The 24,071-nt window shown below is 42.5% G+C and overlaps 1 protein-coding gene across 1 annotated transcript in view; it reads left to right on the top strand.

Moving 5' to 3' along the window:
* Window positions 1–17,568, top strand: part of LOC112255743 (filamin-A-interacting protein 1-like) — a 32,304-nt gene extending 14,736 nt beyond the window's left edge. Inside the window, exons 2-6 of the mRNA XM_042325468.1 lie at window positions 991–1,281; window positions 1,675–1,845; window positions 2,101–2,279; window positions 13,490–16,346; window positions 16,822–17,568. Of these exons, the coding sequence (XP_042181402.1) occupies window positions 994–1,281; window positions 1,675–1,845; window positions 2,101–2,279; window positions 13,490–16,346; window positions 16,822–17,019 (3,693 nt within the window). The 5' untranslated portion in view covers window positions 991–993 and the 3' untranslated portion in view covers window positions 17,020–17,568. The remainder of the gene's footprint in view (window positions 1–990; window positions 1,282–1,674; window positions 1,846–2,100; window positions 2,280–13,489; window positions 16,347–16,821) is intronic.
* Window positions 17,569–24,071: the final 6,503 nt, after the last annotated feature.

Genomic DNA, 24,071 nt, shown 5'->3' with positions numbered 1-24,071 from the left:
GAGTTGGGATCCCAGATTTTGTTCTGATTTGCATGACAAAACAGGCCAAACACCTAGGGGTGTTGCATATTTTCCAGTGTCCTCCCATCCAAAGTGTCACCACCCAGCATGAGATACGGCCTCTGTGAAAGAACAGGGCATGTCAGAAACACACACACCCTGTTGAGTGATTTTGCATGTTGAATATTTGTCTGAGCTCGTATAGATTAGAGGAATGACATATGAAGGACATGCTGCCTTGGAGTGTTGTTGTGGTTGACTTTACACCTGATAATCTCATGTACAGACTACATAAACATAAATGATACCATAGATCTGTCTTTATACTATCGACACTGATAGCTGAAGAGCAGCAATAGTTACGGCACTTGGGTTTTTCGTCACTGGTTATATGAATAAATCCCGATTTCGCAGGTGTATAGATTCGGAAGAATTTCGGAAGGGGAGAGGGCCTTCGGCCTATAGACTTTACCCGTAACTTGTAAAGAGTGAGGGTGGAGTGCCTCATTCCGGTTCCGCTCCTGGTTGCAGCATCTCTTCATCTCTTCTCTTAACATGTATGGGCGCAGAACTTCATAGAGCAGCTGACCAATTACATGAGACTTTAGCTCTGGGTTAACCCAGATATTACACCTGATAATACTGTTCACTTCCTCATGTAGCTCTAATTCAGCCTGTGTGCCTCCTGTCATTGAATAGAAGTGGGTGAGAAAGGTAGAGGAAGGGGAGGAGGGGTATGAAGATGACTTTTCAAGGCCAAGGCCCTTAAACTAAAGTGATGTGGTAAGTGATGTGTCTACAATCGGAGTAGAATGTAGTCCAGGATCTCTCTCTCTCTCTCTCTCTCTAAGTTTGCACTGATTCTGTTGACATTAAGTTCATTGATTATTTAGTTGACATTTTCCTTCATTTGTATTCATTGCTGCACAGGTAGAGCAAAGCACAGGATTAAAATATGATTTCCTATGTTATTTTTCTCTGCACGGGTAGAGGATGAGATCCAAGAGCAGTGGGGTGGAAAGCCCGGCCAATGGAGTACTGAGGGTTCCCCAGGCAATGCATGACATAAACCAAGAAGAGGAAGTAAATCTGCATGCACCTATAAAGAGCCTAAAGGTCAAAGTTCAACCAAACAATGAGGAAGTGGAGGGGTTGGTGGTCTCTGACATAGAGAAGTCAACTGAGGACAGCTCAGGGACTAGTGACCAAAGACTGGGAATCATCAACTTTACTAAAGAGGACCTTCTGAGGCTGCTAGGTGTCATGGAATGTGAGGTTCAGGTGAGTCTCACTCATTTTGATAAACTACCATACGCTCATATTGTACATAGATCTATAGCTACATGTGGGTTGGACCACAAATCTTGTCAGCTGGGATGTTGTTTACTTGTATTATCCACTAGGTGGAACGTATTGCCATGATTTTATTGTAAACCCTCACAATACTATAGTCCAAAATCACAATTTATTTACAATTTCTCTACATTACAGCTCTCTCTAGTGGCTGATGTTGGTACTAACACAGAGAAAACCTGTCTAAATGCTGTTTTATAACATGCAATTAAGGACTTGGAAGAGTTGTCCTTTGGTGGGCTAAAGAAGTTCCTAATAAACAATTGCACGTTTTTTTCCAGAGTACTAACATTGTTCGTTTTTTATTTGTGCAACCCCCAGGCAATGGAGGATGTTATCTGTGTGCTGAAGACTGAGAAGACACGGAAGACTCTGGAGTCCCACTATGGTTCTGCAGTTCCTACCACAGCCCTCCAGGCCTTACAGAGAGACAGCCTTCTCACCACCATCCGGACACACAATGACAATGTCTACCCGAGGCCAATGGCTGAAGTTAGTCACCTACTGACAGATACTTATTAACCTTAGGAAGTGCTTATAACATTTATTGACTGTAGTATTGTTTTTTTCTTTCTTCATACAGACAAATCTGGTTGAAGATTATTATTTATTTCATATTTTTTTGCATTATTCTAACAATTTCTTAGTTTTAAAGTTAGGATGCATAGGTCAGCAAGACTTAAGTGCAGTGGCTGACTCTCAGAGTAACAGTCTCATAAGATTCTGTGTTGTGTGTGTGTGTCTCAGCTGGATCATCTACAGGAGAAACACAAGGACACGTACCGGCGCATGCTGGAACAGCTTCTATTGGTTGAGAAGTGTCACCGGCGCACCGTGCACGAGCTGGACAATGAGAAACGCAAACACACTGACTACATGAGCAAGAGTGACGACTTCACTAACCTACTGGAGCAGGAGAGAGAGAGGTGAGAGGATGAGAAAAGGGGATGGGCTCTGTAGACAGGATATTGCCTTCAATTCCCGCACCACCCATAAGTCAAATGTATGCACGCATGATTGTAATTCGCTCTGGATAAAAGCCTCAGCCAAATGGCCTATATTATTATATATAAGTACATTTTTGGGGGGACCCAAAACTGAAAGAATCGAAGTAAGAAAAGGTTTTAGGCATAAGGGGCAGCAGGTAGCCTAGTGGTTAGAGTGTTGGCTAGTAACCGAAAGGTTGCAAGATCGAATCCCTGAGCTGACAAGGTAAAAATCTGTCGTTCTGCCTCTGAATAAGGCAGTTAGCCCGCTGATCCTAGGCTGTCATTGAGAATACAAATTTATTCTTATCTGACTTGCCTTGTTAAATAAAGGTAAAAAACGGAGTTAGTGATGAGGCAACATTGCCCATCACCAAGGGATCAAACATGCATGAGAGAGAGAGAGGCCCCATCCCTGTGAGACCTGCTAGCTGATTAAACTACTCACACAGAGGGATGAGTGAGTTCATCTGACCAGTGTGTACTAGGCAGTACCTCACCATGACCCAACTCTGTGACTCCCATTGACACTGATCATCATGGTTTATACTGTATGACACCTATCAAATGGCCAGGACCTGTAAAGACAGAGGGCCAGCTCACTTTAGCAGACTTGTTTCTTCCCAGTGCAGCGACTTGCCCTTGGCCCTGTGCTCAATGGACGCATGGAAAACCTCTATGCACATAAATCCACGCAGTTCCTTTGGCTCCAGCAGCAGTATAAAGGGCCCTTGCACAGTGTTAACTGTTCTCTTGTGCTAAGGGTTCCTGTGCAGTACTAGCCTCCTCTGGACACGGACCATTTACTCAGGTTTATAAATGATGTGCTAGAACTAAGCTGTGTTTTTGCGTGAGTGTGTGTGTGTGTGCAAGTGTGTACTGTATACAGTCAACCTGTGTGCGTGCACGTGTGTGTGCGTGCACCAGTGTGTGTGTGTATATGTTCCCCACACCAAGTCATCTGCAGGCCACAGGCCAGAGTGGAGCCCCAGCTGCGTTTCATAAGCTATAAAACATCAAACAGCATCTCCCACACCACTGTACTCTCACTGCTCCACAGCCCCTTTCACAGCCCTTTCCCCTTCGCTTCTATTGGACAACTCAGGAGACATACCGTGAAGGCTACATCACTGTCAGAAGAGCCGCCATCAGACAGTGGAAGAAGCCCCAGAGAAGGAGGGAGATAGAGGAGAAAAGGAGATGGCGATGAAGTACTGTACATTGATTGTGTTCATTACAACGGACTTGAACCTGACATTTGCCCATGTTGTGTTTGATTGACACCTGACTGAGGTTGACCCTAAGCATGCACAACCCCAGACAACTTGTTCCATTCTCAGTTGGAGAGAGATAACAACCCCAGGATCTCCCTTTAATGAACCTTCAGACGGTCTGATGAAAGCCTTACTGTAAGGCCCTTACACATTAACCCCCCTTAGGGAAGCAGATAAAGTCAGCGGGGGGGCTTCATCGAGTACTAGCTATGTACAGTTTGCACAGTATGAGTGAACAGAGACTTTAATTCTAAAAGCATGGAAGGCGTATATGAACTATAACGGTTTAATCCAAACCTGAGATGGTTGTTGGAGTTAACAGGTTTACAGGTTTCACTAGGTAGGTCTACTGTTCCTCCAGTTTATCTTACTGTAGGTGTTAGCGGTGACCTTCTCTGCCAGGTTGTTTCGTTGTCCTGGTTGGCCAGTGTTCAGCCTGCCCTCCACAACCTCCTCTTAGTGCCAACAGCTGTGTGTTTTAACTCTCCTATCAGCACTGGCTGAGCCCACATTCCCCTGGCCTTGAGTCACACACACTCCCATGCCAGGTAGAGGGTCATCACTGTTTTCATGTTTCCATCTGTCAGTGCGAGGTGGGAGGAATGTCCATCCATCTCACACCTGTTCATTCAGATATCTCACTAAATTGTGTGAGTGTGAAAGGAGAAAAACGAAAACACCTATCGGGTCATACACCAGACTACTGAAGGAATTTGGAGAGAAAGGGTTACGAACTATACTCACGACTTATAGCCAACAGCCCTAATCACTCACTCAGAGGGGAAGAGAAAATCTTTATTTGGTATAGAAAAGTATGTGCATGATTAAAGGAAGAAATATCTCCGATTCTCGAGTGTTATCTTTATATAAAACCACAGATTTTCAGTGATACAGTGTACTATATTTACACTCACTCTATTACACATATAGTATGTTGTGAATGAAGAAATAGAAGCCAGTTGCTGTGGTTGACACAAGTATTCATAAGATAGGCATTTAATACCACTAGCCGCCATTGTGATCAAAACGACACCGCCTTGTGTTCCACACATTGGGTGCTCTAAAATTAAAGTAGCTCAACCTTGCTTATCCTCGCTTCTAGTGCCCTTCTGTTAACACAATGCCAATGAGAAGTATGCCTAATCCCAAATCAATCCCTAGACCCTACGGCATATTCACCTGTGGATATCTAAGAGGATTTGATAGGTGTAAGCAATTTGCTAAGACCCATCAAGTCCTCTCCGATATCCACAAGTGCATAGGGCCTAGGGTCTAGGGGTTGATTTGGGATTGGGCCATACTGTATAGATCCTGCTGAGCACTTACTGTAATGCTTTTCCCCCTCAAGAGCAGGGATTACAGTCGAAGGCTTTGTTTTGACAGGCAGCGTCAGCTTCAATCCACAGGCCCCTGACACATACAGGCTGTTGTGCCTCCATCTACATTCCTCAGGGAAACACAGGATGATTGAAATGTTGTTCCACCGTGAAAATCTGTTTTCTTAGGGACCCACTGTTGATTGCTCCTGAAGAAGTGGTCAAGCGAGTTCAGGAGTTTGTCTTGTTTAGGTTGTGAGGACAAATGCTATAGTATATCCACCAATTTCTCACATTTGTGTTTTTCATCAGAAATGATGGCTTATGGGTACCTTCATGTGTGTGTAAAATATGACTGTTCTCAGATTTTTTATTTATTGGAACTCCCTCTCCCGGATCCGGGATTTTTTGTCCGAGGCTATATATCCATTGTTTAGCTGGAATGGAATGTTCGTATCATGTTTATTTAACTGTGTTATGTGGTTGTCTCTCCTACTGTAGCTATCATTAGATGAATGCACTTACTGTAAGTCACTCTGGATAAGAGCATCTGCTAAATGACTAAAATGTCAAATGTAAATGTATTAAATACAGATCTCATTCTTTTTAAACATGGTTTAAATATTGAGGTCACAAATCTATCATTTGTACAGGTATTTATTAAACATTTAGTTATTTGTTAAATTTGAATGTAAAACCTAGCAGTACTACTTATTTATCTGAGAGTGAGGCGGATATTTAGCATTTTGAGAGAAAAAAACCTGATTATTTGTCTCTCTGAAATGAAACCATCAAGTGATAGATTTTAAACAAATAACAAAATCAAATGTCTGTCATTGAACTGATTAGATATTTGAAAAAACACACCAATCTCTTTCATAATTTCTTAAAAATAAAAAATAATCTAATTGACCAACTTTTCTGAAAATGGATACATAGCTTTTTGGAAAGAAACTCTTCAATTACATATAGACCAAGTCATTATGAAAGTTACAATAACTAGAAATGTAACTGGACACCTACCATCCTGAATCTATGACCAAACAGAGCTGATACCATTCCACCCCATTAAAGCATAGTCTGGTTGTTAAAAGGTCAATGCTGCTCCTTGTTGGAGTCTAACTTGGCCTTAGATCATATAAAGGGGCTCCTGAGGACATTGTTACACCTCTGATTGGTCTGGCAGGGTCTCTAGTAGCCTTTTTTACCACAGTTACTCCCTCTTGACTGACTGGGTCTCCAGGGAGATAGGAGCACTATTTTACACCTGAAGGTCAGGTGTGACTTCTCTCCCAAGTGACCTCGCTGCTGTAGGCCCCATTGACAGTGACATCCTGCCTGTGACCTTTGCTTGAGGGTAATTTTAGAGTGCTGATTGCTTAGGAGTCAATCATTTATGAACATGTTAATACAGTATGTATGAAGATCAAGTGGAGGCTGGGTGATCCTCTGTACAGTAGCTAGCCATGGTGGTAATCTGACTTTGCAGTGGGTGTTGAGGGGAACAGATGCTCATAAACTCACAGCATAAACTAAGGATCTTCACTACTGTAATCTTGAATTCAACGCATCCTCTGTATTGAGGTCAACTATGATTCGCTGTTAAGGGATAGTGAATTACATTGCCCTTAATTGTGTTTGTTGTGGTGAAGATAGACGTTTGTTTGTCTGTAAGGTTTAGAGTACTAGGCCTACTGTCTATATCCCAGGGATCATCAACTAGATGCAGCCACGTTTTTTTCTTGAGCAGATGATCGGGGGCCAGAACATAATTACAAATCATTTGTAGCCTGCAAATTGACCACAAGAAGCCCAAACAGATATAATATTTGACTAAAACAATCATTTCCAACCTGGCTACATTTGCATACAATTTGTATATGATCACGTGTCTCTTTATTATGCGTGGGAATATTTGGCAACAGATTTAGAAAATTAAGATCACTTGGGCCTGATTTCCTGGTGTTTTTACAGTCTTTTATGTGCACCCCCCCAAAAAATCCCCAAAATAAATACAATTGCTCAGAAAATTTGGCGGCTGGAATAAAATCGCCCGTGGGCCAAATTCAGTTGGGGAACCATGCTCTGTACTGATCCAATTGGTCACCATATCGTTCAGCACCTCAGAAAAGCATTTTCAGGGTTCCTGTCTGTCTGTACATCTGACTCGTTACAGAGTCTCCTCCAGGGAGCGGAACTGGCTCATCCCTATCTGTTTTCCCCATTATACGTCAGCTTACACCGAGCAGACCACTGATCCACTTCTCCCAAGGTGACACTACAGCAGACAGACTCACCGTCCTCTCTCCTATACCACTGAGTTTATAGCTTCCTGTCTGACCAGATCATTTCCTGTCTATAGGGAGGGGTATTAGGAGATTGACCACAGGCTACCCACATAAAATATTAAATACTAGAGTACTTACTCTAGATTTCTATAGAATTCTGTAGTAAACTGTAATATACTGTAGAATCCTGTATTCCACACTGTAGTATCCTTTGATCGTTTAGTGCTTACTATAGACTTTTGTAGTATACTGTAGAATTCTATACTATACACTGTAGTATCCCTCGATTGATTAGAGCTTACTAAAGAATTTTGTGGAAATACTGGAGTATACTGGGGCCTCCCGAGTGGCACAGCAGTCTAAGGCGCTACATTGCAGTGCTTGAGGTGTCACTCCAGTTTTATTATAATAATAACACTGGAGAATTCTATACTAGACACTGTAATATCCCTCGATCGTGTAGTGCTTACTATAGAATGTTGAAGTATACTGGAGAATTTTATACTACACACTGTAATATCCCTAGATCTTGTAATACTTACTATAATATTTTGTGCTGTAGAATACTATACACTAGTATCCTTGACCATGTAGTGCTTACATTAAAATGTTCTTGTGTACTGTGTAGAATACTATACTACAGAATTGGGTTGTCTGTGTAAACGCAGCTATGTTTGAAACAGGACCACAATGGAAATACACTGAACAAAAATATGAACACAACATGTAAAGTGTTGGTCCCATGTTTCATGAGCTGAAATAAAAGATCCCAGAAATGTTCCATATGCACAAAAAGATTATTTCACAAATTGTGTTTAGATCCTTGTTAGTGAGCATTTCTCCTTTGGTGTGGTGTGACAGGTGTGACATATCAAGAAGCTGATAAAAAAAACATGATCCTTACACAGGTTTACCTTGTGCTGGGGACAATAAAAGGCCACTCTTAAATGTGCAGTCTTGTCATACAATAATGCCACACGTCTCAAGTTGAGGGAGCATACAATTGGCATGCTGACTGCAGGAATGTCCACCAGAGCTGTTGCCAGATAATTTAATGATAATTTCTCTAAACCGCCTCCAACCGGAGTACGTCCAACCGACCTCACAACCGCAGACCACGTGTATGGCGTTGTGTGTGCAAGCGGTTTGCTGATATCAACATTGTGAACAGAGTGCCCCATGGTGGCGGTGGGGTTACAGTATGGGCAGGCATAAGCTACGGACAAAGAACACAATTGCATTTTATCAATGGCAATTTGAATGCACAGAAGTACCGTGGTGAGATCCTGAGGCCCATTGTCGTGCCATTCATCTGCCGCCATCACCTCATGTTTCAGCATGATAATGCACGGCCCCATGTTCCAAGAATCTGTACACAATTCCTGGAAGCTGAAAATGTCCCAGTTCGAGGGCCTCCCGGGTGGCGCAGTGGTTAAGGGCGCTGTACTGCAGCGTCAGCTGTGCCATCAGAGACTCTGGGTTCGCGCCCAGGCTCTGTCGTAACCGGCTGTGACCGGGAGGTCCGTGGGGCGATGCACAATTGGGGCGATGCACAATTGGCCTAGTGTCGTCTGGGTTAGGGAGGGCTTGCCCGGTAGGGATGTCCTTGTCTCGGAGGACGCATGACTTTCAACCTTTGTCTCTCCCGAGCCCGTACGGGAGTTGTAGCGATGAGACAAGATAGTAGCTACTAAAACATTTGGATACCATGAAAAGGGGGTCAATTTCAAAAATAATAATAAAAAAAAAAAGCCCCAGTTCCCGCATACACACCAGACATGTCACCCACGGAGCATGTTTGGGATGCTCTGGAACGACGCATGTTCCAGTTCCCACCAACATCCAGCAACAACCATTGAAGAGGAGTGGGACAACATTCCACACGCCTCAATCAACAGCCTGATCAACTCTATGCAAAGGAGATGTGTCGCGCTACGTGAGGAAAATGGTGGTCACATCAGATACTGACTGGTTCTGATCCACGCCCCTTCTGATCTGATCCAAGCCCCTACTTAAAAAAAAGTTATCTGTGACCAACAGATGCATATCTATGTATTACCAGTCATGTGAATTATAGATTAGGGCCTAATTTATTTATTTAAACTGTAACTCAGTAAAATCTTAGAAATTGTTTCATGTTGTATTTATATTTTTCTTCAGTGTACATTTTAAACTCATTACTCACATGAAAAAAACTATGCTCTAAATAATGTTGTATTGTATACTATAGTATTCATAGTATTCATGCCTATAATATTTACTGTTGTGTTTTTGCAGACATGCCTGTATTATGCTGTTGTATTCACTAGTGTTTTGCAGACATAACTAGTATATTGTACCTGCCATCTAAAAGACTACCGTTTAATGAGGGGAACACCTCAACCAGAACATAAGACACAGGTTCCCGACATGCCACCTACTGAGTTAATTCAACAGTTGAGGAATGCAACGGACCAGACAGGTTCTAGGCCCATTAAAAGAGAAACAGTACAGAGGCAGGTAAAGAACAAGAAAGGTTTTTTAAAGCTTAGAGGATGAGGTTTGCTTGTTTGACACGGAAATAACATTAACAGGAGTACACCAAAATTATTTCCACTAGATAGCTTTCTGAAATGCCACAGTGCTTTCACAGAGATCCAGCTGACCAAGTTCACAAGATGATTGATAACGATGACAAAGAATACTGCACTACTGATGGTAAACAATAAACCATTAACCACTGCATTTACATCAATAGATATTTTAAAAATACAATTTACTTGACTTAAAGACAGTCACTTAATTGGAGGGAGCTGCCAATAAACTGCCTGGACCTCAAACCAGCAAAGCCACTCCAAACAAACCAACTGAAAACAAAATGGACATTATTGCAGTGGCTTTACATAATGTTGAATATTGTCACACAAATACATTCACTAATGGTCAAAACTCAACACATACTTTTCAGAACAAATGAACCACACGCCAACCATTTCTTCACGACAGCATGGTCACAAAATGATTGCCCACAGAAGTAACCCAACACCATACAACACACACACACACACACACACACACACACACACACACACACACACACACACACACACACACACACACACACACACACACACACACATACACACACACACACACACACACACACACACAGCTCTCACCGGAACATGACCAAGGGGAGCTTTTATACATTTCCTTCCATAATAAGGGTGCCCAGGGAAACACGGACCAAAACTTTGTTTCCTAGCCAGTCACACAATATTATTCCGTTACAAGACTAACTGATTGAGTGGCAGGTAGACTAGTGGTTAGAGTGTTGGGCCAGTAACCAAAAGGTTGCTAGATCAAATCCCTGAGCTGACAATGTAAAAATCTGTTGTTCTACCCCTGAACAAGGCAGTGTTCCTAGGCTGTCATTGTAAATAAGAATTTGTTCTTAACTGACTTGCCTGGATAAATAAAAAATTGGGGTTTGAGTGAGGGTGATGTGGTGATGTGCATCTACTGTGGGACTCCAGTTAACCATAAAGTCAAATGATGCTCTTCAGCATCATTGAAGTCATTTTGAATAGCATCCTGTGTGTTTATGCTAGAGACTTACCGTTTCTTGTAGAGTCAGCAGCTCAATCCCCTCTTTCTACTTGCGCCCATTCCATAACATGGGGTTTGCGAAAGCTGACTTTTTCTACACATGAGGATCCAGACAAGAAAATGGACATGAAATCGGTCTGTAAAACCCAAACCAATATCGAATAATATATCACCAATATGAAAAGGGGAGACTCTCAGGAACGTGACGGAATCGGTTGTTTGACTCTACGACATCCACACGCTTTACGGCAGTCGTCTGGACTCTGTCGTGGACGTCTTGACTCCGAAGAGGTCTTCTCACAAAACCAACTGTCCAGACTGAACCGTTACAAAGCAATATGTCACCAAAAACTAAAAGGGAAACTGACAAACACGAAGATGTCGGTTGATCTGCTGTACAACACACACAGACAAGCTTCAGGGGATTCCAGGACCGGCTGTACAAATAGCAAAAAGTGAATATGGGATCAAATGAGCCAAAAATAACATGACAAAACATGGGACTAGAAAAAATTAAATGTCGGGCAATTGCCCAGGGTCCCTAACCTCCAGGGGGCCCCCATTGATTTTGTTATTCACTATTGCTCATATTGTATATCATTAACATTGCATAAGTCATAGTAAAATGTGTAGAACCGGGAAAAAAACCTGCTTAAAACTTTCTCTGGTAGAATTGCAGGAAATTAACTTTAAAATGTGCATTTTTCTCTCCGCCGTCAAACAAATCTCGCTTAGGGCCACCAAAAGGCTAAAGCCGGCCCTGACAATATACTACAACCATGTCCGCAAAAAAATGACATTGAATACTACAGTAAAGTGTGCAAAAACATTACAGTAAATACTAAAATATATTGCAGTCATGTCTGCAAAAACACTTCAGTGAATACTATAGTATACTACAGTCATGTATGCAAAAATATTGAATACTATAGTACAGTCAAGTCTGCAAAAACACTATAGTGAATACTATAGTATACTACAGTCATGTCCGCAAGAAGACAACAATGAATACCACAGTAAAGTCTGCAGAAACACTGTACTATAGTGTATAAATATAGCAATACTACAGTATTTTGACCATAATATACTATAGTATTTTTTTCATGTGGGTACTTTGCATTGTTTTCCATGAACATAATTTGGCTTAGCCAAAACAGCGCTGTCTCTATAGAAACCACCTTAATTAATAGAAGAAGTAACTTCAATAATGGCGACATGACTGAGTAAGATGTACTGTGTGTCTGAATTACTTGTGTAATTAGGCTATTGTGACAGCCTGTGTGTAGGAGCCCTTTCCCTTGAAACAAGCTCCGCAATGCCTGTAAGTGAACACAAAAAAGGGGGAAACAAATTGAGGAGGAGTGTAGAGAACGCCCTCCTCTGGCCAGGGTCCCTCCTACCCTCTGGCCAGGGTCCCTCCCACCCTCTCACAGTCCAAACCAGAACCCCACAGAGCTACCCCGAATATGGGCGAGGTGGCTAGCTGAAGGTCCGGTGCTACACACCATTTTTATTCACCTTTCATTGTGTCCTGATGACAGGCTTGGAATGTGATGGTAGAGTTCCAGTGTAAAAGGGGGTCTATGCCAACTCTGAACTTGGAGTGGATCATCTACTATGGCAAACATGTTAGACATGGACTCTCCTGTAATGCATCAAGAATAGTGGGTAAGTTTTGAATGGTGTCTAAGTTGTTTAGAGTTCAGCTGTTTCTGCTGACATGATATGTACTATCGTCGGAATGTGTTACTCGCTTGATATTGCAGCTCAGTGTGAGATGTACTGTATTTTTATATAAAGTGTGCACTTCAGGCAAAAGATGGAATGTTCCCAAGACAACTATGCATTCAGTGTATTTTGTATGTAACTTGTTACTGGCTTTCTCTGTCTGCTGAGATTCTTCATAGGGACATGCACAGCAGAAAAAGAAGCAGAGAGAAAAAGAGATTGCTCACTGGCGGTTTAGTCAAAATCTCAGTTCTCAGTCTTAATTCCAGAAGCAAGGATGGAAAACAGTGAGGGAGTTTTTGGCAATTTTTCCTAGTGTACTACCTCTTTCAGTGTGCTGCAGTTCTTTGCCAAATGAAGTGTGAGAGGCATGGGGGGGCTGAACCAAAGAGAATCAGGATAAAGCAGGATAAATAAATAAAATGTTCACAGGGAACCACAATGATGGATCCGATCAGAGACTGAACAGATCAGAGACGTTATCCTGACCATCCATTATGCAGTAATAGAGCTTGATTTCCTCTGTGTTCATTTAACATCTACCAGGTTCATTAATTGGGAGCATAAGAAAAGAATGTATATCTTTCGATTGATGTATGCATGCATTCATCACAAAGAGTACGTTGCAGCAGTGAATACCAGTAGTTATATATTGCAAATAAATTGTATCTTAAACACTGTACCTTTCATGGCAGCTTACTGTATGATGAGTTCAATCACTTCTGTCATGTGAATCAAATGTTCTATGGTTTGACGTTTCTGTAGAAATTCAAAACATGCTTGTGATACAAAGTATCAAGCTTGGCTAAAGTGAAACATTTAGAAATTATATTTTTCTTTGTGATACAGTATGATACACCATATGAAACACTGCTACTTCCAGGATGTACAGTGCAGCAAAACATTACACACATCCTTACTTATCCTTCATCTATTGTTTTGTTATATCTTCACAGATTGAAGAGGTTGCTGGAGGATGAGAAAGCCTGCCAGGTGCGTAAAGAGAAGGAGCACGCCAAGCGTCTGGAGAAGGTAAGAGAAGAGCTGGTCAAACTGAAGTCCTTTGCCCTGATGCTGGTGGATGAGCGGCAACTCCACCTGGAGCAGATGGACCAGCAGAGCCAGAGGGTCCAGGAGCTGAACCAGCAGCTGCAGGAGAGGGAGCAGACCCTGAACGACACCAGCTGCCGAGCACAGGAGGACTGCCAGAGGGCCCTGAGCTTGGAGGGCAAGCTGAAGGAACACCAGGCCAAGTTCATCCAGGAGCAAGAGGAGATGACAGCCAAGATGGTCAGCCAGGAGTTCCAGAACCGCCAGCTGGATGCCAAGCTGTCTGGACTCACCCACAAACTGGAGGAGCTGGAGGAGAGCAACGTAGCACTGAGGAGGTCAGAAAAGGAGCTGCACGAGTTGAGGGATAAGACCAGCAAAGGGGAGTGTGGGAACTCTAACCTAATGACAGAACTGGAGAACTTCCGCAAACAGGTATTTGAGATGAAAGGGCAAGACGAGGAAATCACCAAGACAGAGGTCCAGTACAGAGAGATGAGAAAGAGGCTGCAGGAAGAGGAGAGCCAAAGGAAAGAACTCAAACTGCAGGTGGAGAAGCTCCAGAGAAGGATGGTGAAGCTGGAGAGACTAGAGGGGGAGTTCGACGCCAGCAAGGCGGAGTGCTCCCAGTTACACTCCACTCTGGAGAGAGGGAAGGGCATGTCGAAGGAGCTCACCGATGAACTGGTAGCAGTTAAGATACGCATGAAAGAGATGGAATCTTCTGAGCTGAGACTGGAAAAGACTGAGCAGAGCCTTAAAGATGACCTGGCGAAGCTGAAGTCATTCACTGTGGTAATGGTTGATGAGAGGAACAATTTGATGGAGATAATGAAGTTAGAGGACAAGAATTGTGATTTGAGTAAGATGTTCAAGGCTGAGCAGGGCAAGGTTATGGAAGTGACTGAGAGATTAATAGAGGAGAGTAAAAAGCTCCTGAAGTTGAAATCAGAGATGGAAGCCAAGGTAGGGACCCTCACCAGAGAGAAAGGAGAGCTTAGTACTAGGCTTGCTTGTGAAATGGAAAAGAGCAAGGATCTTAGCTACAAAGTCAGCCAAATGAACAAGAGGTTGGATGGATTGGAGGAGGAAGGAAATATAGGCAAACATAACATAGCAAAGAGGGAACTGGGAAGATTGTCAGATGGGGGTTTGAAAGAGTACAACAGGGTGAAGGAGCTAACATTTGAAATAGAGCAATTAAAAAACCGCCTCAAGCAGCTGGAGGTTGTGGAGGGAGATTTGATAAAGACAGAGGATCAGTACGACCTGCTGGAGAAAAAGTTCCTGACAGAACAAAACAAGGCGCACATTCTCTCCCAGCAGGTGGAGGAGATGAAGAGTCAGATTGCCCTGAATAAAGGCATAGAGAAAGGAGAGGTGGAGAGCCAAGAAGTAGACCTACGACAGCGCTACAAGACAGAAGAGGCCAAAACCAGAGACTTGCAGAATGACATAGTAGCCCTCAAGGAGAAGATCCATGAGCTGATGAACAAAAAAGACCAGCTCTCTCAGCTCCAAGTGAACTACTCCTTCCTCCAGCAGAGGTTCCTAGAGGAAAAGGAGAAGAAGAACAAGATGAGCATTGAGGTCCTCCACCTCACCAAAGAGCTGGAGGTGACCAACCGCCACAGCCGCACTCTACGACCCAGCCTGAATGGGAGGAGGATGGTGGACATCGCAATGGCGTCCACTGGAGTGCAGACTGATGCATTGGCCACTGAGATGGCAGAAGAGGTCACCCCAGCTGTGTTCATCAGGAAGTCTGTCCAGGAAGAGAATCACATCATGAGTAACTTTCGAAAGAAGTGCCTCAAGAAACCCACAGAGAAAGCTGGTGGTCAAGAACACTTCTCACTGTCTGCTGCAACTGACCTCAGCATGAAGAAGTCTTGGATTCCCTCGATGCGGAAGAGGGAAAATATTCCTCAGGGTGGTAATGTGGACAGGTCTGTGGGTATCGACAGTGAATCCATGCATTCTGAGATAACCATGTCCCAAAAGGAAGGGCAGCCTTTACGCATCAGAGTGACCCCAGACCACCAGAACAGCATGGCTACCTTGGAGATCAGCAGTCCCACTGCTGAGGACCTTTACTCCAGCTCCACCCTACAGGTCCACCAGAAGTCTCGGATTACCATCATTCCCACCCACAACACCACTTCTTCAAGGGGCAGAGCCAGCACCAGGCCAGGGGGACCAGAGATGGCCAAGTCCCCAGTCAGCATCACCACCATCTCCAGGGCCAAGTCACCAGAGTGCAGCAGGGCCTCCTCATCTTCCTCCTCCTCTTCCTCCTCAGGCAGGCCCATGTCACCTATATCCATCATGACGGTCAGCACATCCATGCTGTCCAACATGTCCGCCTCCCCAGAGCTCCATGAGATGACCATGGCCCGGGCAATGTTCAAGGTCACCCCTGAGAAACAGATGGTCCCCACGCAGATCAGGAAGTACAACTCCAACACCAGTATCATCACCACCACAGAGGACAATAAGATCCACATCCACCTGCATGGTTCCCAGTTCCATAAGAGCCCCTCTGAGGGCCACAACAACAACGACAACACAGGCCCCAAGGTGGTGGTTAGGCCTGTCGGCGTGGCAACGGAGTGTAACAGAGAAATGACGTTATCCACGGGCACAGTGTTGCGCTCCCCTCGCCACAGCACTACAGCCCTCAAAACCACACCCAGTAAAGTGATGAGCAGCATCACTATCACTCCAGTCACGTCCACCCCTGCCAGACCAACACAAGCTGTGGTGAGTCTCCTCAGAACACCAATTCCCCTGGGTGTTATGTTAACCTGTAACTGACTCATTCAAGCTTATACATTTTGATGTTGTATTAACCCTCTTCACCCCCAATTAAAGGAAATGTATGAAATTATTATGTTTATGAACTGGCAAAATAATAATTTTGGAAGATTGTGGACATGTACTTTCCTTTCTGTTACGTAGCATATTGATGGGAGACACAGTGGTGTCTCACTGGGCAGTCCCGTCTTTGTTGGGCGGATGGATAGTTTGACAGAAACAGTACTCCTTCACTTGGTCTTGAAAGAAGGACTAAATATTTACAGGTCATATAGTAAATGTTCTTGAAGGGAAATGTTGTCATATATTTTCCCCCTTAGTAATTGATCATTTTCTTCTACCCTTTTCTCTGTTGTGGCCTCCTCTTCTCTCATCCTTGCCACTTTCTATCCTCTCTCTATCCTATCCCTGTATATCCCAGCCTGGGCATGATGCCCACCCATCCCGGGCAGGGCTCACCCGTATCCCCATCTCCAAGAGCCTGAAGACGGGCAAAACCATGCTGGGAGTTCTGGGGATGTTTGGAGGAATGAGAGCAGAGAGCCAGTCCATGAGGATAGAGCTTAAGAAATCCACAATCAGCAGCACAACAGCCTTTCAAAATGGAGGGAAAAGCTGATAGAGCCAGAGACACTAACAGGGAACATTAATCAAACAAGCTGCCAACCATGGTAGTGTTCTATGGGTCAGAGGTGCTCAGTGTAAAAGTTCAAATGAAGTACCCTGAGGCGGAAAGAGAGAGGGGGGATATTCAGACAAGAGAAAGTCATTTGGCTCCTCTCTATTGAGCAGGAGGCTGAGTTGACCATTGTGTTTTCGTCCAACTGAAACAATATACATATCTAAACATTATACGATAAAATGTTGTACTTGAAATTATGTACATATATTTTTTAAACAAATTCTATTCTGTTTTCATGTCGATGAAATCAACTTCACTGCTTTCTTAGATAACAATTGGCATGTGTGCATTTTTAAGGGAATATAGCCCATGTGGATTGTTAGGTAATGCTGCTACTAACTGCTTTATGTATTAGTTATGTACTGCTTGTTACAGCATTTAGTACTGAGGCCAAATCATTTGGTTTGCGGCAAATTAAATGTGTCCTTTTTATGTCAAGGTTTTTGTAATGACATGTCATTTAAATAAAATACTTTTTTGAAAGATGACCAACTTCAGCATATTAAACAGATAATATTGCTATGAGCAAACATGCATTGAGTTCATAATATTTGTCACACCCTGATCAGTTTCACCTGTCTTTGTGCTTGTCTCCACCCTCCTCCAGGTGTCGCCCATCTTCCCCATTATCCCCAGTGTACTTATGCCTGTGTTCTCTGTTTGTTTGTTGCCAGTTCATTTTGTTTCGTCAAGCCTACCAGCGGTCTTCTCGTGCGTGTCTGTCACTAGTGCCTGGTTTCTAGCTTTCCTGGTTTTTGACCATTCTGCCTGCCGTTCTGTACCTTGTCTCACCACCCTGGATTACTGACCTCTGCTTGCCCTGAGCCTGCCTGCCGTTCTGTACCTTTCGGACTCTGTTCTGGACTACTGACCTCTGCCTGCCCTTGACCTGTCGTTTGCCTGACCCCCCGCCCCCGTTTCTGTAATTGTTACGTTCCCCCGTTTCTGTGTTGTACTGTAGTTAGTTTATTTGAGTGTGTATTTCAGGAAATGGCTTCCTGAAATCCCCCAAGCAGCTGATTGGTTGACACCATGGCTAATTGGAGAACTGACCCTGCCCCCTCGTCAGGACGCAGCTGTCTTCAATTAGATTCCTTCTGAAGCTAAATAAGCTAGTGTTCTGTTGCTCAGAGGAGAGCTTGATTGTGATATCTAGAGAGAGATGATTGTGATATCTAGAGAGAGATGATTGTGATATCTAGAGAGAGATGATTGTGATATCTAGAGAGAGATGATTGCGGTATCTAGAGAGAGATGATTGTGATATCCAGAGAGAGATGATTGTGATATCTAGAGAGAGATGATTGTAATATCTAGAGAGAGATGATTGTGATATCCAGAGAGAGATGATTGTGATATCCAGAGAGAGATGATTGTGATATCTAGAGAGAGATGATTGTGATATCTAGAGAGAGATGATTGTGATATCCAGAGAGAGATGATTGTGATATCCAGAGAGAGATGATTGTGGTATCTAGAGAGAGATGATTGTGATATCTAGAGAGAGATGATTGTGGTATCTAGAGAGAGATGATTGTGGTATCTAGAGAGAGATGATTGTGATATCTAGAGAGAGATGATTGTGATATCCAGAGAGAGATGATTGTGGTATCTAGAGAGAGATGATTGTGATATCCAGAGAGAGATGATTGCAGAGAGATGGCTGTGGGTTATTTACTGTGTTGGTTGTTCTCAGAGGGAGATGATTAGTATGTCCTATGTTTTCGTTGTTGCGCAGAGGTATAATTTGTTGCCAGTATTTTTGTAGCTGGTCCTACTAAGGTATGTCCATGACAAAAGGCCTGTGTTTTGAATTGTGAAATTGTTTGTAAAATTCTGTTTAATTTGTTCCCAGGGGGGAAGGGGAAGGCACCTAAGGAGTGCTTAGGCAAGAGGCCCGCGGGCATACATATACCCGTAGTATATTCACTGTCTAGGCACACTAGGTAAGACCTGGGCGGACCACCCCCTGTATTTTGGTTAGTACACCAGGTGGTGCTAAATTAGGTAAGTAGTGGGTAGGCAGGTAAGATAGGAGAGGGGGCTTTGATATTTACTTTCTTTGCTTTGGTTCCGTCCAGCCCCTTTTACCCATATTACCATGTGATGGAATAAATTCCTTGTAAACGGTACCACTCTCTGCCTTTGTCATCCTTACTCACACCTACAGTCCCATACCTCTTTCACTTCACGGGAAGTTGAGTTGTAGCAGGGTGTCGCGTTCCCTCTTCACAGAGGCGTGTGTAACAGTAATAAACATGTGTTACTTCAAAACTGTCTGTGTCTTCTCCTGAGCCTTGACATGTTAACGTTATCTAAAATCACTTTGGATGCATTTTATGCCCATGTGCATCAGTTGAAACAGACTCTGTAGCAAGTCATTCATCTCACATTAATTTACTTAATAGTCAGTGTTTGAATTGACTTGCTGTGTTATCAAATTGAAAAAATGAATCAAAACAAATGGCCATAAACAGCCATATTTGTGCTGTGATACACTAGAGACAAATTATCATGGTCATCTCGCAATTGTGGAGCGCTCACTTACATTGGCCTTTCAGAAGTTAAAAATCAACCGAGTTAACAAGCTGCCTGTGTCTACAATCACCAACCATGTGTCCTCTGAGTGGAAAAAATAATATTGTTTCCAATCAAGCAGATGAGTTACATTTGCTCAATCAATGACAGACAATCAAACCAGTGTCATTCGCTGTGTTTGTTGTGACTCAAAGGGTAGCGAGACTCCATGCGGAAAAGTACTATATTAAAATGTAGGAAGTGCACAAAAATATGTTTTGTAATGTCTAAAATATATGTGTAATATATACTTGTCTGTAATGTGACGCAATTAGCTTTGTAAATGATGATAGAACACATCAAATTAATGTGTACATGAGGACACAAAGGAGAGAGAGAATTAGAGTATTTGAATAAATGTTTTTTTTTTATGCAGAAAAATCCACTTCTGGATATGGGCAAATTGACTCTGGGCAAATGGCCTGTGTGACAAAAAGAAAATAGTTAACATCCCTGCTACTTCAGCCATATGCTATGTTAAAGAAAAAATTCACTTAATGATTGGATTAAGTTTGGAAGGATTTTCCAGAGTCATACAGCACCTGAATAGGATAGAGTGTCAAGTGGCACAACCATTGGTGCCATGAGGTCAAAATGTGAGGGAGAGGGCAGGCCAGAGAGCTGTCGAGGGAGTGGTCCAGGCCCCTGGCTTGGAGGCTTTGAGTTGGTCCCATCAGTGTAATGCATTGTAGGGTATCTGCTGCCCCATAGACCTGCTGTTACTGGGAAATATGTTAGCAGGAGATCACCAGAGAAAGCTATGATTGACTGACACAGTCTTGGAGTTAAACCTCATGTAGTCTAAAACAATATTCACCTGCTTTCATGGAGAAAGAATTCCCTCCTTTGGGGCAACATATATCTGTTACAGGTTCCAGTTTTGGGAATGGTGCAGCAGATAATAGTTCCTGTAACACAAAATAAATTATGAAACAGGAGAACGTGGCTTCGCTTTCAAAGGTTCTCTGCATTATTTTATTCAACTTTCTCTCAAGTGCAAATCATCTTTTTCTGTCTTTTCATTGTGTTTCAAAGTTGTTTTTATTTTTTTAATTTAAAGTGTATTTAATGTCTCATAAATCCTTGACATATTACTTCATAAACATATATAAAAATACATATATTTACACATTAAAATGATTAAATTCCAATCAAATTTACATTTTAAAATGCATTACATTTATTCCCCAAACACATTTACTCTTAACTTGAAATAATTATAATTATGTAGTTGACTGTAGCCCACTGTAGCCCTGTAGGAGACTCTAAAACATGAAAGCCTTCAAAGACTGGTATAACTCATTAGAAGGTACTTTATACTCATGCTCAAAATACATTCACCCAGTGTACTTTGCTCTGTTAAAATTTCCCTCGATCCTGACTAGTCTCCCAGTCCCTGCTGCTGAAGACATCCCCACAATTGATGCTGCCACCACCATGCTTCACAGTAGAGATGGTGCCAGGTTTCCTCCAGATGTGACATTTGGCATTCAGGCTTCATCAGGCTAGGGTCCATTTTTCTCCACTTCCTGTCTGACTGACGTGCCCAAAGTAAACTGCCTGTTACGCAGGCCCAGAAGCCAGGATATGCATATAATTAGTACCATTGGATAGAAAACATTTTGAAGTTTGTAGAAATGTTAAAATAATGTATGAGACTATAACACAATTGAATACACTTCTTTCTGTATGAAATATTATAGTTTTATTACATTTTAGGGTATCTGAGGATTAAAAAGAAACTTGTTTTAGCAAAGTTTAACAGTAGCTTTTTGGATTCCTTTCTCTGCATGTTGAACGAGTGGATTACTCAAATCGATGGCGCCAACTAAACTGACTTTTTGGGATATAAAGAAGGATTTTATCTAACTAAACGACCATGCATGTTGTACCTGGGACCCTTTGGATTGCAAATCAGAGGAAGATTTTCAAAAAGTAAGTGAATATTTAATGGCTATTTGTGATTTTATGAAGCCTGTGCTGGTTGAAAAATATTTTGATGTGGGGTGCCTTCGTCAAACAGCTTTCGCTGTAAAGCCTATTGTAAAACGGACAATGCAGTTAGATGAACAAGAATTTAAGCTTTTAACCGATATGACACTTGTATGTACCTGAATGTTTAATATCCATCATTTTTATGATTATTTCTATGAATTGCGCGCCATCCAATTTCACCGGAAGTTGTCGACAGGTGTCCCGCTGGCGGCATGCCTAGCCCTAGTTCAATCTTGGTTTCATCAGATAAGATAATCTTGTTTCTCATGGTTTGAAGTCTTCAGGTGACTTTTGGCAAACTCCAAGCGGGCTGTCATGTGCCTTTTACTGAGGAGTGACTTCCATCTGGCCACTCTAGTATAAAGCCTGATTGGTGGAGTGCTGCAGAGATGGTTGTCCTTTTGGAAGGTTCTCCCATCTCCACAGAGGAACTCTGGAGCTTTATCAGAGTGACTATCAGGTTCTTGGTCACCACCCTTAACCAAGGCCCTTCTCCCCCGATTGCTCAATTTGGCCAGGAGGCCAGCTCTAGGAAGAGTCTTGATGGTTTCAAAGTTCTTCCATTTAAGAATGATGGAGGCCACTATGTTCTCTGCCTCGACACAATCCTGTCTCGGACCACTACAGACAATTCCTTGGATCTCATGGCTTGGTTTTTTCTCTAACATGCACTGTCAACTGTGGGACCTTATGTAGACAAGTGTGTGCCTTTCCAAATCATGACCAATCATTATAATTTACCCCAGGTGGACTCCAATCAAGTTGTAGAAACATCTCAAGGATGATCAATGGAAACAGGGTGCACCTGATCTCAATTTCGAGTCTCATAGCAAAGGGTCTGAATACTGATGTAAATAAGGTATTTCTAAAATCCTGTCTTTACTTTGTCATTATGGGGTATTGTGTGTAGCTTGATGTAATATTTAATCAATTTTAGAATAAGGCTGTAACGTAATTTTTTTTGGGGGGGGGGAAAGTCAAGGGGTCTGAATACTTTTTGAATGCGCTGTATTTGCATATGTTGTGGTCTAGTGAAGGCTGGAGGAATTCTGGCAAAGAGTATTTTCTTTAATCTCATTATGTCTACAGATTCTCCATTCTCCCTGTTTTTGTTTGCTTGGAAATGTTGATACTGGTGACTGTTATCAGAAGAAAGTGTGTAACCTAGCATTTATAGTGGCTAATAAATGCATTGCCATTAATTGGAAGGATGGCTATCCTCCCACAATGTATGGAAGAAATGTCAAGTTATGTACAGTATCGCTAGATTTGTTATAAGAATAAGGGTATACTGTGCATCTTTCATAAGGTCTGGATGCCTTATATGGAGTTCTGTATGACAAAAGGAGTCTGTATTGAAAACATGCCCACGTCAGGGGGGATACCTATTTAGGCAATCCCTAGCTGCTGGGCTTCTCAGTCCTGGCCCTGGGGGTCTGCTGTAGTCTTGTCACTCTGGCCTTGGTCTAACACACCTGAAACCAATAATTCATGTTTCACTAAGATCCTAAAGATGAGTTGGGTTGTCTTGGGTTGGGGCGCTACAGGGCCGTGAGCCCCTAAGGGCAAGACGGGGCGACCCAGCTATATTGTGTGCAAATTAAAAGAGCTCTACAGTACTATTAGGCCTATGATATGAATTATATGGAGGGTGTACTGTTCCTGTGTGTTAATGTGTAGATGCATGTGTGTTTTCATTCAACTTTTGTTTTCCAAACTTTTCCATTGAGACATTAAAAAAAATGGTAAGGAAGTTGGCGAGAGAGTTCAGTTATTGACTAGACTGGTGGGGGTTGGCGTGAAGGCGGCTCAGGTTGGCTGGGTGGTCTGGCTGAAATTTGATATAGAGGATGTCTTAAAAACCATCAAAAGTTAAGTATTTTTACTTTATTTGTAAGAGTTGTTCATTTGTTAGGCTATTGTTAGGCTATTGTCAGGCTATTGTTAGTCTATTGTTAGTCTATTGTTAGGCTATTGTTAGTCTATTGTTAGGCTATTGTTAGGCTATTGTTAGTCTATTGTTAGTCTATTGTTAGTCTATTGTTAGTCTATTGTTAGGCTATTGTTAGGCTATTGTTAGGCTATTGTTAGGCTATTGTTAGTCTATTGTTAGGCTATTGGTTAAAGGTTAAAGGTCTCTTACCTAGCTTGATGACTGTTGGCATTTTTGCTTACTTTTTGCTGTTCTAAATAAAGATGGCTAGAAGGGCCATGGGTCATATTAAATTGTGTAGAAATGCAGGAAATGTGCTTTAGATGCCCCCAAAAATGGGAGGAACCCAAGACCCTCTTCTTGTTATGTACACCTTTGCAAATGATGTACACCTTTGCAAATAGCACTGCTGGGTGATTTAAAAAGTCATAGTCAATCGATCAATAATATAATAATATTGTGAGCACATTTTTTACATTTAAAT

The sequence above is a fragment of the Oncorhynchus tshawytscha genome, linkage group LG08, assembly GCF_018296145.1.
Source record: "Oncorhynchus tshawytscha isolate Ot180627B linkage group LG08, Otsh_v2.0, whole genome shotgun sequence".
In the NCBI taxonomy this organism is placed as follows: Eukaryota; Metazoa; Chordata; class Actinopteri; order Salmoniformes; family Salmonidae; genus Oncorhynchus; species Oncorhynchus tshawytscha.
Note: the sequence above shows the minus strand (reverse complement) of the source record. Positions and strands in the feature narration are given on the sequence as shown.